Consider the following 14,918-nt stretch of genomic DNA (forward strand, 5'->3'; position numbering starts at 1 on the left):
TTTTTTTCGGTTTTTTTTTTTGTTTTTTTTTTTTTGTTTTTTTTTGTTTTTTTTTTTTTTTTGTTTTTTTTTTTTGTTTAAAGATTTGATTTGTGTTTCCTCAATCATATTTGTCTTGGGGGGGGAAATCCGGGCTCCAGGCGGGATTCGATCGTTGTTTGTTTGTTTGTTTGTTTGTTTGTTTGGTTGGTTGGTTGTTTGTTTGTTTGTTTGTTGCGATGATATATTCCATAGAACACAATCCATTATAAAGCATTTCTACTGATCTTCGATCTATCGCTGATTCCCCTATTACTAATATCAGAAATTTTCTCGAACGACAATATTAGAAGTTCCTTAGTTGTGAATAGATGATGAGGTCATTAAGTACGAATGATGAATCGCTTCAACTTTTTAATTAAAAAAATCCATGACCTGCTCAAGAATTTCAAGGAAAATTACGTTGAAAAAATACGTTGAAAAAGTGATTCGATTGTACACACTTGAGCTTCCTTTTTGTTTTGTTTTGTTATTGTTGTTGTTTTGTTTCTTTACTTTCATATCTAGCCTATTTTTAGATTAAAACGGAATGATTTAGATACGCGAAGGAAGATTGTTAGACCGATTCAATCTTGATTGATTGACGATCATTCCCTGGTATTCAAATATTCAATTACTTCACCAAGTTAATTAAACACTTTATCATAGATGTGTAGTCACAGGTATTCGTACTTACCGGCCCTGGTACAATCACATCACATCACATCACATCCAATACTTTGTTCCTCGGTTGAGCAGTAGATTCGAGTGCCTTTTTTGTTGGTTGTAAATCATGGAGCAGCGACGATCTTCTCGCTGGATCGCTATTTTGTGTGTGAGTCTTCTTTTTCACCAGTTTTCACCAGTTTTCACCAGATGTGTTGTTAACGAGGAAGGTGAAGCTGTAGACAAAGGAGAACAGATTGACCAAGATGTTCCATATGGAGATGACTTTTATCAAGGTACTATATAAGCCTAATTGCAGGAACGTTGTAATATAAAACGAAAAAAAAAATAACAAGAAATGATTTTTTTTGTTTTTTTTTTGTTTTTTTTTTGTTTTGTAAATGCATTAATAAGTCATGAAGGAAACAATATATATCTGATATAGATTCGTCTTCATTTGCATAAACTTTAACTTGGATTTTCTCTATCAAACGTGGTTCATTTCGTAAAGATTTCGGTACAATATGAGAACATACATCATGAGTTTTTTAAGCCGTTCAATATACTCGCAGATCGTGTTTTATCAGGTCTAAAAACACTGGGCTACGCCTCGTGTTTTTAAATCCTGATAAAACACTCCTGCGAGTTTATTAAACAGTACGTAAAACTAGAGTATTTTTTTCGTTGTTATGAGGGTATAGATTGACATTTTCGGCTTCGCCTCGTGAAACATCACCGTCTCGCGACCACAAAACACACTGTTTCCCTTGTTCCCAGTCAATAAGTGTTAAATATTGTTCAAAAATGAAATAAAAACTGGGCCGTCGCCGTATTGTTTGCTCTAATTATGTTTCTGGCAAATCTCGACGTTTCCATGTCTTTATCTTTCCTTTGTTACTCGGGCTTCCAAAGGAACGCCCGAGGCATAAATTGGGCAACGTTATTTTTCTTCCGTCACAAATCGCCCTCAAAGCGCTAAAGCGCATGCGCGAAACCAAACTCTATGCGCATGCGTAGAATCAGCTATGAGCACATGCTTGGGCAATTGCGGATATGGCGAAGGACTCGTCGGTGTTTCAAGTAATGAATAATATGGAGTCTAACACACTCAAAACACATACAAAAGCACACAGTTTTCGCGGTAGACCCACATTTAAAGATGTTATCACTCATCACTCAAATCAGATGCAAATATTTTACTCTTCACTTCATGTAGAATCTATACTGAAAACTATAGAGCTAGTGGTGAGGGGCACAACTAATGTTTGTTGTTTGTACGATGATCTAGATGACATAGAGCAAGTCGCTTCGGGAAAGAGAAGTTTTCTATCGAGCTTCGCAGATATAGCACTAAAAGCTTTGAAATTTGGATTAAAATATGGCGATGAAATAGCAGCTGTAGTAGATCTTTCTGTGAACCTCCCTGTAGCAGTAGGGGGCTGTGCCGTCTATTATCCAAGTATTGAAACCAATTGGAACAAGGTTAAAAGCCTTGCTGCGACATTCAAGAACATTAGCGATGAAATAGACCGACTTTCTCTAGAAGGTGAGCACGAACGATAAAGAAGAGGTATTATTAGTTATAGTGATAAAGCTTGATCATCGATTAGCATGCTTCCATCGAACTTTCGGTGCACGCGGGAGATTGCTAAGTACGAAGGAAGCATATTAGGCCCCGTCCACGCGTACCCGGAAATTATTGTATCCGCAAATTTTCTTTTTTTCGGATACGGGTTGCGTCCACACGTGTCCGGAAATTTATGTATCCGTATCCGCAAATTTTCGAAAACGGTCCCCAGAGTGAAAATTTTCGAATACGCTCCGAATACGAATACGTGTGGACGGTCGTATCCGCAAATTTTCGAATACGATGACGTAAACACGATTTTGCGCATGCTCAATAAGAAAAACTATCCGTCAAAGAGACTAGGTTTTAGCGTGAATCAGGGCGGATCAAGAAATTTTCGGATACGTGTGGACCGTGAAAACGATTCGAAAACGATTCGAATACGCTACGTGTGGACGCGAACATTTTCGTATCCGCAACTCGTGCGACTCTTCCTACTTGAGTACTTAAGCAACCGTCCAAGACGTTAATCGAAAAATATTCAAATACATTTATTCTATAGCGCGCCCTACTCAATCACGTCAGCATGCACCATCGATTTTTGGATGCATTTTAATATTAATATCTATTAATTAATATTTGAGACTAGAGATCTCATAAAGCGTGATGCTTAAAGGAAGGGGGGACATGTCTTTTGTTATTGCTACGTTGGTTCCATGCGTTTGAGAGAAAAATAGTGACGAGAGATATAGAGAGAAAATAAAAAGAATATTATGTACACAGGAAGAATGTATTATTTCTGCATCTTAATGTTATTTGCTGAATGGTTGTATCTCTTCTGATGTTCGATGTTACTATCAATTCTAGCGGCAGTCGTGCAATGCTATGCTAAATCTAGCATGGAAGTGTACAGCAGAATAAGAAGTAACATGGAGCGTATCACTATCACACAGAAAGCAGTTTTCGATGCAATGTCTCCTGAATTCAGCCATGCATTGACAAACTCCACTGAGTACATCAAGGTAAGGACCAGCCGACCGACCGACCGACCGACCGACCGACCAACTAACCGACCACGTCTCTCTATTCATATCTGCTCCAAGGTTTTCTGATTTATTTCCTTTGTAAAAATCTCAAAAATATTTTCATTGTATGAATTAATCTGGTGTCATTAAACTCGACAGAAATACATCAAAAAGAAAAATAGCACAAAAGACGAGGTCGATGCAATCGAAGTCGATTCAATGTACAAATCAGGTCTAGAAGTAGTGTTAGACATTGTCATGCCAGCTTTGACACTCGCAATGCCGGGATTTAAGAAAGTTTACAAACACGTCCAAGGAACTGTCATCGGAACCAAAATAAACGAGGTAAATAGTTTTAGAATAACGAAGTGATGTCGTCACAAAATAGCGCAGCGCACTGATTCTAAAAATAGCTTAAAGATTCGGACAAACATTGCATTCTGTTTAGCCGCTATGAGGATTATACGAACCGATTTTATTATTTTTACTTAAAGTTACAATAATAACCCATGTAAACTAAGATCAACTGCGATCGGCTGTGAAAATTATCTGCTGAAAGTAAACTTGTAAGTTTGTTTGTCCGAATTTCGCCTTCGTTTTTATGACGTCAAGGCTGCGCTGCGCTATTGTTTTTAAAGACATTTAGGATTTTGGTAACATTCTCAGAAACTGCATGTAAAAATACAATATAGTGTGATAGGTAATTTAGTAATTTGAATACCAAAATGGCCGCTCCATATATTTTTGCCAAAAATTGTGTCATGTTTACTCGTCTATAATTCCGCAATGAAATGCTTTACAGCCTTACAATTCGGCCAGTATATGTAGTTTTGACTGCGTTACAAGATAACAAAACCTTTAGTTCATTATTATGCGAATTTAAGCTTTTGAAATTTACGATGACGTAGGTGAAAACCAAAACATTTCTCATTAAGCTTCTCCTGTTGGTGGGTCAACCAAGATGGCGACTGTTTCATTGTGATTTATATATCAAGAGATTTTCGGTCACGTGGTTACACACCAAGAACTGAAACCTGCATTTCATCCCATTCTTAATCTACTTATTTAATATTCGAATTTTTATTTCCTTCTCAGCTGGAGGACAAGTTAAAAGTTAAATTCAAGATAAAGGGTTCGGCATATAAATATCAAGAGCTATCAGGAAGGAGGTTCATGTCTGTGAAGAAGGCTGGTCAGGGGCAAAGAGTAGAAGGGCTCGTAGTAAACGTTAAAAACAAGTACACGTCTGGTCACGGGTTATTTTCTAAAGTTAAAAGCGGAATTTCAAAACTTTTCTCGCTAGGAAGTATGGGTGAGTACATAGATGTGGTGTTAGATTCTAGCCTGCCATGATCGACGGTCTGCGGTGTTGCGAAGAAGAGAGGGAGAAACCGCAGACCGACCAAAAACGCAAGTATCCTGGCATGGGCATTTTGGAATGCTAATATATCAGAATATATAGAATATATGCATTGGTTATATTTGTTTTATATTTGGTATGTATATATGTTAATGGTATGATATATGATATATGATGATGATGATGATGATGATAATGATGATGATGATGATGTTGATGATGACGATGATGATGATGGTGGTGATGATAAATGATGACTATGATGATAGATGATGATGACGATGATCATGATCATGATGACTATGATGATGGTGATGATGATGATGATGATGACACTAGAGAAAAACGTTTGCGGATGCGTTCATTTCAGCAGCTTTCTAAGAATTTTGAAGCGTTTGAGTGAGAAAATAAATGTTTGTTTTCTCCAAGTATACAAAAATTACAATATGAAAGAATTAGCCTTAAGTTTCAAGCATGGACACTAAGTTTTGGCATTTTGTGAAGTCCAATTTATCAGGCATGTTTGAAAGTCAAATTTACTTATGTTTTGACTAATTTGCATACGGATTCAGAGCATGCGCAGACGTTTTTCACTCGTGTCGATAAGCCTTTTCATAGTTTAAGAATCGATTCCACTGCGCATGCGATTTTATCCCGAATTTCTCACCTTCTTTTGTTTAATTAAGAACAAAAGAAGGTTTAGACAAAAGAAGATGAGAAATTCGGGATAAAATCGCATGCGCAGTGGAATCGATTCTTAAACTATGAAAAGGCTTATTGTGGTGGTGATAATGATGATGATGATGAATAATGTAAGTTCAATAATGTATTTGTTTATGGACGGTTTTCTCAAGGTTGCGTGCGCATCCAAATTTTAAACTTGACGGGCCACGATACCAGAACAGGAGCTTTATGATGAGAATTATCATATAATTCTATAAAATGTTTTTCAATAAGAGACATCATAAAATTGACTATTCTCCTCCTTAAATATAAAACTGTCTTCTCAATTTTACTGAATTTGCTTTTTTCATTTTTGTGGCCCGTCAAGTTGGATGCGCACGCAACCTTGAGAAAACGGTCTATTGAACAAAGTTTAATGACCTTTATATGACAAAATAGCTTTATCAATATGGGGTACGATTGGCACCCTAGAAGATTGTAAAGACCAGAGTAAGAAAGCAAAACAGAGTGCGATAGAAATGGAACAGTTTGTTGCTAATGCCACACAGTATTTGAATAACATCAAGGGAGCATATGAACTTGGACAAGAGGTAAGATAGAGAGTTTTCGCATGACTGTGAAAATTCGGTGCCGTATGCGTGCCGTGCCGTAACCGTAATATTTTTTCAGAATTTTAAATTAAGGATTTTCTTTTTGCGCATACAAAAATTTCCGGATACGTGTGGACGGGGCCTTAATTTTTATTTTTGCTTGTATAACTAAAGGCATGGAAAGATATCGTGGATGTAGCTTGGGAAGATAATCTTCTGTTTGCGCTGAGAGAGGTGAAAAAGATGATGTCGGACCCTGCTTTTACCAAATATAAAGGAACCATTGTACAAGATATTCAGGTACATAAATTAGATATAATGTAAGATTAATAATGAATAGTAATGGGAGGTTCTTATATAGCGCATTTCACAATTGTCTCAGCGCTTTACATTTATGACCAGTGGAGGACTTTACGGGCTGCATATTAAGGTGCTATTAGCAGCCGTGCAGCTTACAATCATGAGTGATTTGTTAGAACATTAGTGTTACGCCTCCAAATTGGGATAGGCTGTTGAACCGGGAGACAATCCCCTACTCTTACACGAATAATTCAACAGGTTCTTTTATGTCCCCCATTTTTACCATAGGTTAGGAAGGGTTGGGAGACAGGGCCAAAAATAACAAAGTTGACTTACGTTTATAAGTAGTTTTATGTTTTATGTTTTTGTGATTGTAGAATTACATCGATGCTACTAACAACACGGGTACATCTTCAAATGCTAACCATCTGCAAAGAAAACTCGAGCTTGCTTTAAAACAAGTACCATTTCCACTACGATGCCATGAAATTAAAGGTAATGTTTTCAGTTCTAAACTGATAAAGCATGGTCTTGGAGTTCTTTGAATTCAAAGGTTTATAAAAATTTTTTTGCAAAACTTTATCCACACCACACCATCACACTAGCCTACCATCACGCCATCACACCATCACGCCATCACATGACTTCAAACCATCACATCATCACGCCACCACGCCATCACACCATCACTCCATCACTCCATCACGCCATCACGCCATCACGCCATCACGCATCACGCCATCACGCCATCACCCATCACGCCATCACGCCATCACGCCATCACGCCATCACGCCATCACGCCATCACGCCATCACGCCATCACGCCATCACGCCATCACGCCATCACGCCATCACGCCATCACGCCATCACGCCATCACGCCATCACGCCATCACGCCATCACGCCATCACGCCATCACGCCATCACGCCATCACGCCATCACGCCATCACGCCATCACGCCATCACGCCATCACGCCCATCACGCCATCACGCCATCACGCCATCACGCCATCACGCCATCACGCCATCACGCCATCACGCCATCACGCCATCACGCCATCACGCCATCACGCCATCACGCCATCACGCCATCACGCCATCACGCCATCACGCCATCACGCCATCACGCCATCACGCCATCACGCCATCACGCCATCACGCCATCACGCCATCACGCCATCACGCCATCACGCCATCACGCCATCACGCCATCACGCCATCACGCCATCACGCCATCACGCCATCACGCCATCACGCCATCACGCCATCACGCCATCACGCCATCACGCCATCACGCCATCACGCCATCACGCCATCACGCCATCACGCCATCACGCCATCACGCATCCCATCACGCCATCACGCCATCACGCCATCACGCCAGCCATCACGCCATCACGCCATCACGCCATCACTCCATCACGCCATCACGCCATCACACCATCACTCCATTACAACATCACACCATCACACCATCACACCATCACACCATCACAGCATACTACCATCACCTCACACCATCACTCCATTACAACATTGGTTGGAAGGCGTTTTTGACATTAAAGTATTGCTGTTGCAGAATACAATCAAGAAGGGAGATTTCAGAATATTTTTTAGACTGTTATTATCATTATTATCGTCTTTGAGTGATAGATGATTGTTTTTAAAACATTTAGGTTCAATCTTTAGCGCAGTTAGCAGGGAATGCGCGGCGGGTTCAGATACATTCATTAAGATCTACAAGAGCCGCAAGGAACTCGGCAAAACAGACTCAAAACGCCACCATTGTGCATTCGTAGCTCCCGGAAAGGAATTCATTACTGTAAGTAACTAAATTTATTATTTAACAAATAAAACAGCTTGTTTTCGTTCAGTAATAAAGCACTCATAGGAAGTGAGTGACGTAAGCACTTAGGAAGTGACGTAAGCACTAAGGAAGTGACGTAAGCACTTAGGAAGTGACGTAAGCATTTAGAAAGTGACGTAAGCACTGAGGAAGCGACGTAAGCACTGAGAAAGTGACGTAAGCACTGAGAAAGTGACGTAAGCACGAAAGAAGCGTAAGGAGAAGCACTCGCCGTAAAATAGATAAGTAATCTATACAGCGTATAATAAACAATAATTGGATGAGAAAACCTACAAATATATTACATTATCATATGATGGATTGGCTGAGGGATCTCATCCAATGACAAGCAAGATAGTAAGTAAAATGTGTAATGAGATTTACGTTTCGTATCGTTTTTCTCTATTTTGTACCATGTTATCAAGGCTGAACGACTCGAAAACGCTTGGAAAGAGGCGATCAAAGGAAACGATACTGTAAAGGAAAGATGTCTCCAAAACAGCCAAAACTTGATAGATTTAGTCCAATCAAAACTACGAGAAGGCGCTACAGTCGAGGACGCCGCTCAAATTGCTAAAGAATTCAAGCGTCCACACCACAAAGAAGACATTGAAATTTTGTTGCGCACTTTGCCGAAGCCTGGGAAGATAACACTTTCTAAAGAGATACAACGAATGATTTGCCTTTTGAAGACCTCTGATGATATGACAGATGAAGAAAATTACAAAGATCTACATGATTTGTACCCTTATCTCACATTTGACATGTATAAGAATCAAGAATGCCCAACAAAAGAAGAAAATAAAAGTAAAACAAGATAGATTTCTTGATCAAATGTTGCGTCTTTAAGGTCCCGTCCACACGTATCCGGAAACTTTTGTATCCGCAATTTTTTTCGGATACGGGTTGCGTCCACACATGCCCGCAAATTTTTGTGTCCGTATCCGCAAATTTTACGAAAACGGATACGTGTGGAAGGTGAAAACGATTCGAATACGCTGCGTGTGGACGCAAACACTTTCGTATCCGCAAACAATTATTTGCGGATACAAAAATTTCCGGATACGTGTGGACGGGGCCTAAGATAAGAGGGTTTATATTTCCATTACGTTATTGTCTTGAGTTTTGACTTATAAGAATCGGAAATGCCCAACAAAATAAGAAAATAAAAATTAAAAAATAAAATAGATTTCATGATCGAATGTTGCGTCTTTAAGTTATAAAGGTTTATATTTCCATTACGTTTTTTACATTAACTTAGAAATTTCTCGCGCGCTGATTGGTTATTTTTTTATCATCAATAAGAGGACAGACAGATAAAGCTGACGTCAACGACCACTTTAGAAAGGGGTTTCAATGGGGTCCTGATATAACATAACAGTATAGCAAGGCTAGTTTCAATGGAGTCCTGATATGACATAACAGTATAGCAAGGCTAGTTCCAATGGAGTCCTGATATGACATAACAGTATAGCAAGGCTAGTTCCAATGGAGTCCTGATATGACATAACAGTATAGCAAGGCTAGTTCCAATGGAGTCCTGATATGACATAACAGTATAGCAAGGCTAGTTTCAATAGAGTCCTGATATAACCTAACAGTACATTTATAGAATATAAATATAATAGACATAAAATGGCATTAAAGATTAAGAACAATAAGCCCCGTTTACACTGGCGATTTTTGCGGCGATTTTTACTGCGATTTTTGTGGCAATTTTCGGAAATATGAAATCTTTTGTCTCATCCTTCAAAAGAGACATTCGTCTAGGGAAAATCTTGGTATCCTGAAAAAAACTTTACAAGTAAATTCTTTACCATTATTTATTATGAACAAAATCGCAAAAAAATCGCAGCAAAAATCGCAAAAAAATCGATAGTGTAAACGGGGCTATTCGGGGCTAGTCTCTTCTTTAAGCCATATTAGCTGATGGCTGCATCACTATACCAGCCCCCCCCCCCCCTTATTCCAACTCATGCCCCCCCCCCCCCCCCCTTATTCCAACTCATGCCCCCCCCCCCCTTTCCTGCCCACCCAACGCGCTATTCATTCATTCATAAGACGGCATTTGAGTTTCATCTTATATTCATTTAACTTTTGTAATTGCCTTCAGCTCCGAGTAAGAGCATTATACCCGAACACCACTTAAAGTTACCCTGTTATTTGGTAGAACGACGCTAATATCAAAAGATAACTGATTATAAAGGACTTCATGACACAACATACAATCTTTGTTAATGAATGTCATTTGATAGAATAATAATAACGGCGTTTGGGAAAGCTATGCCATGAAATATTAATAATGACTTTATGCAGACTCAACTGTTTTTAAACTAAGTCTTAATGATATTTTTGTCTTTTAAATTCAAATTCAACAAAAAGACTTTATGAGATCAAACTTGAGACTATATTTAACTCCGAACAATTGCACTCGATGAAGGATATCGTACTTTCTACAGTTTGTAAATCATATTTCTAGCCTATTTGGCGGGTCTTTTGTGTGGATGTGCACGTATTTTTGAATAGGCCATTAGAATGTTTACCTTCATAAACAGTTGATCAAACAACTAATTAACTTTTAAATATACTATTAATGAATGATGTTGAATATTGGGACGCAAGGTAGAAAAATTACCATAATTGCTAATCCTTCGGCAAGGATATAACTAGTAGCAACCTTACCTTGGAAATAGTTTTAAACTGAGTCAACATGCAGTACGTTTTTCTTACCTTGGTATTTCTCGTTGCAGTCATTCCTTCAGGTACGTACATACGATCATAGATGATATAATCTTGCTAGTCTATAAGTAAAGATTAAAACAATAAGCTTTTTTAAAAGATATTTTAAAATTAGCAAAAACAGAAAAATAGATGGATGAAAGAGGCATGCAAGAAATGGTGAAGTTTGAAGGTAATAAGTTCAAATCTCGCGAATATGTTTTTTGAAAAGTGTGAATTGATTTTGTGAGTTTGTAGGTAGGCTTCTTAGTGTACTCCCTAACAATTAATAGCAGCAAAGAAAGGAGAGAACTATGCCAACACAATCTCCTGGATACGCTCCAGAGTGCCTTTCGCTTTAGTGAGATTTGCCTTACTCTGTCTCAGGTGTTCTAGAACAGTAATGTTCAAGATCAAATGTACAAGAAACTGACTTAGGACTAGGACTTTTAATACCATTATTATCGTGATGTTTATAGTCTGTGTTTTTTAGGGATTTTTTTAAAGAATATTATCTATTTAGTATCAATATTTGAATTTTTTTACAAATAATCTACACTGTGATTAGTTCTTAACAAATTATGATCTTGTAAATATATATTTCTTATAATAATAATAATAATAAATTAATAAATCCCTAACATCAAATGTTTTTCATACAAAATTTCGATTTTTCAAAATTCATTTCTTCGCGAGTTTTGAGCTTATTTTTTTCAAACTTCACAGTTTTACAAATCTTAACATCTAAACCACAGTAATACAAATGAAGATCGATTATTCAGTATAGATTAAACAAAGTTTGGGTCGATGAACAGACTATCTAGATTTATTTCTTGTATAGCATTTTAACTAAAGAGAAAAGAATATAAAGTGTGTTGTGTAAAGGTTAAAACGTTAGGGAGAGGGTTTGCAAATCCGTTTAAAACTGGTTTAAAAACCAACCAAGCCCTATTTTTAATGTTTGATGGAGGGTTTGAATTTCGATTGAAAACCTGTCCCGGGTTTTGAATTCAGCCCCGCTCTCCCCTGTTAGTATCAATGCTGAATTCAAAACACGGGACAGGTTTTCCATCAAAATTCAAACCCTCCATCAAATATTAAAAATAGGGCGTGGTTGTTTTTTTAAGTAAGAGTTAAGGCTTATTGCCGACGTTCGAGGTAATTAAGTATTTTATTTGTCAATTGAGAAGGTTTTCTATCAAATGTTGCTCATTATAAATGCGAAGTCTATATATAGTTATTAGAGAGTTTTAGAGTTTTTTTTCTCCCCGCAAACGGCAAACGTGACCACGTTTTCATAGTTTTCCTTTATTTTACTTTACTATTTAAAAAACCTTCTCACCAAGCGCAAATACTCTTTTGTTTTTCTACTACTTGGACTTTTTTGCGATTCTTTTTCAGTCATTTAAAAGAATTTTTTACTGGTCAAATGACGTTTCACGTTTGCCGTGAACGTCAATCTAAAACTCTCTATTAACTGGGTTAATAACTATATATTGACCTCACATTTATAATGAGGGCTATAGCAAAAATAAAGCCTTGTGAATAACAAAGAAAACCGTGTCAATTGAGAAATAAGAGTATATTCGAGCGGCCTATGAATAATCTGTCTGATTTCAGCCCCTCAATGATGACATTTTATAATTTAACTCCAAAACTCCCAGGACAGAATAATAAATTCTGCCAACTCAGATAATTCAACGGCTTGTCGTGAAATTGTTTTTTCCCTGCCACCAGTCAAGAACAAAGAAGGTACTGACTGATTATTTTTGATTGACAGCAGCGAAAAACCAATTCAATGTGCAGCTCGCAAGATGAGATTGTAAATACCGAATTCGCAGATTATCGAAAACCCCAGTAAACACTAGATATTTTAATTTTATAGGTTTTTCGCTCCAATGTTACCATTGCGATAAAGAACAAAACTGTACAGTGACGAACTGCTCAGGTCAGCACGATACTTGTTTCTACACCTTCAGTAAATACGGTGCCAGTATAAAACGAGGATGTGAAAAGAATACCACATGTAACGGCACAGCCAATACTTGTGAAGAGAATAATTTGTGTGTGATGAAATGCTGTCAGACTGATCTTTGTAATGAAGATGGCCCAACCATGGCTCCGCCCACCAAAGCCGCCCCAAAACCTACCAGACAACCAGCGGTTATTAACTCTCCTACCACCCCTAACACTGCCTTCCAGCCAATCACATCCAAGACGCTGTTTGCTGTCACCATGGTGACCATTCTTATGAGCGTTTTATAAGATACTCAAAGACCCCTTGCATGTGACGTCAAAGCAGCCCAATGACAAAACAAAAACAAAGAATTGCAATCTCATGAGGATTGGAAACCTATTGTTATGTCCTCCAAATTGAGCTGTATTCAGACGTACTGCAAGGGGTCTATTCATTTTTCAGTAGATATAGAAATGAGTTGCATAATAGGGGGCTACTTTAAGGGACGCTTCATCATTTAGCTGACATTTTATATACACTTATTTCAATAAAGTTAGTCACAAAAAAAAACTAGAAAGCTGAGATCACTGAGGATCATGAGAATTTTTTAAATATCAAACAAGTAAAGCTTTTAATACGATTTGCAACTTGAGGATGCTCAGAAGAGGTGAGACTGTAACTGGTAAAGGATCTAATATTCCTCAATAGTTATTAAAGCGGTTGAAACATGTAAAATGTATCTACCCATAATCCTTGTAGGTCTCAGCTTTGTAGCTTTTCAGGTGACTAACTTTATTGAAATGAGTGTATTTCAAGGAAGAAAAAAAAAAAGACATTTTGAAAATTAACACGATAATTAAGGTTTCCTAGAGCGCATGCCATATGTATCCGTGACAAACTTTGTAAGAAATTGCACAAATTTACACAAATTAATAAAGTCTAAGTATATGCTCAGCAGGCCGTAGATCTACAAAACCTTACCTTAATTTGTACTATTTTGTTAGTTAACTTTTTCATGGATATATTTAACAACAATTTATTTTTACGTGTACGTACTTGCTAAGAAGATTATACTTATTTAGATCTTAAAATAAATAATTCTGGCTAAAAATGTTGTAAAACATTGGACGTTTCGGTTTTCTAATTGAACATAATTCTCCTTTTGACAGAAATAATTTTAAAATCCTAGCAATACAAAGGATAAAAGATCATCATAAGACGTGTCACGTTATGGACGCCATCTTGAACGGAGTTTGTTTAGAGCCGAAAATTTTCGTCGCTAGGCAACTTGACGTCATACTTGAGGACTCTATTGAACTAGCTAATAGATGGCTTATCCTGAACATATTATAAGCAGTGTATTCTGAATAATTAATAAATGAAGCTTGCTTGCACTCAATAAATATGTGAACTCATGTCTTAGTCTTTTCACCTGATGAAAACATAGCATTCCTTGTTCAACAGAAATAAACTTATTACTATCAAATTAGTCAAAACATAAGTAAATTTGACTTTCAAACATGCCTGATAAATTGGACTTCACAAAATGCCAAAACTTAGTGTCCATGCCTAAAACTTAAGGCTAATACTTTCATATTGTGTTTGTTAATACAGTATCTTGGTCTGACAAAAGTATACTCTCGAACTTTTTTGTATACTTGGAGAAAACAAACATTTATTTTCTCGCTCAAACTCTTCACAATTCTTAGAAAACGTGCTAAAATGCACGCATGCGCAAACGTTTTTCACTAGTGTCGGCAGGAAGATTCGTGGTTCCCCCTCAGACTATTAGTGAACCAATCACCGTTGAAGCAGATTTCCCAATGGAATGATGAATTTCTTCTCACACAAACAACTACACACGCTATCTTTTTTTTAATGTATTACAAGGATTGCGAGGCGATATATCTTATTTTAACAGGACGCGCTAAACAATTAAAATGATTTACAATCAATTTTCCGAGATTGGAATTTAAAATTCTGAAATATTCTGGTTAATTTGAAGAGTTTGTTGGACATAGCAACGGTAACTATGTGGAGTCGAGGAGGTAAGTTCTTTACACATTCCCGTCCCTCCCCTCCCCTACTAATCTAAACTTTTGAAATCAAGAACAACTGACCCCATTACAACTGTCATAAGTACCTGCAGTCACTGAAAATGAGAAGACGGGCTTCCTGTGGTTTT

General features: G+C 37.5%; 2 protein-coding genes across 2 annotated transcripts; both read left to right on the forward strand.

The window, feature by feature from the left end:
* Nucleotides 1-756: 756 nt before the first annotated feature.
* LOC116291000 (uncharacterized) lies at nt 757-9,206 on the forward strand. Its single transcript, XM_031698122.2, has 10 exons — nt 757-980; nt 1,973-2,230; nt 3,119-3,273; nt 3,436-3,621; nt 4,372-4,588; nt 5,759-5,910; nt 6,085-6,210; nt 6,588-6,705; nt 7,889-8,034; nt 8,484-9,206. The coding sequence occupies exons 1-10, from the start codon at nt 812-814 to the stop codon at nt 8,877-8,879; spliced, it is 1,923 nt and encodes a 640-aa protein (XP_031553982.2). The 5' UTR covers nt 757-811; the 3' UTR covers nt 8,880-9,206.
* A 1,453-nt stretch (nt 9,207-10,659) lies between these two features.
* On the forward strand, nt 10,660-14,146 carry LOC116290982 (CD59 glycoprotein-like). The gene is made up of 2 exons (XM_031698102.2): nt 10,660-10,820; nt 12,662-14,146. Exons 1-2 carry the CDS (start codon nt 10,769-10,771, stop codon nt 13,039-13,041), a joined length of 432 nt encoding a protein of 143 aa, XP_031553962.1. The 5' UTR covers nt 10,660-10,768; the 3' UTR covers nt 13,042-14,146.
* Nucleotides 14,147-14,918: the final 772 nt, after the last annotated feature.

Source organism: Actinia tenebrosa, unplaced genomic scaffold (assembly GCF_029948245.1).
Source record: "Actinia tenebrosa isolate PJP-AT-01 unplaced genomic scaffold, QUT_ActTen_1.0 PGA_scaffold11__36_contigs__length_13525064, whole genome shotgun sequence".
Classification (NCBI taxonomy): Eukaryota; Metazoa; Cnidaria; class Anthozoa; order Actiniaria; family Actiniidae; genus Actinia; species Actinia tenebrosa.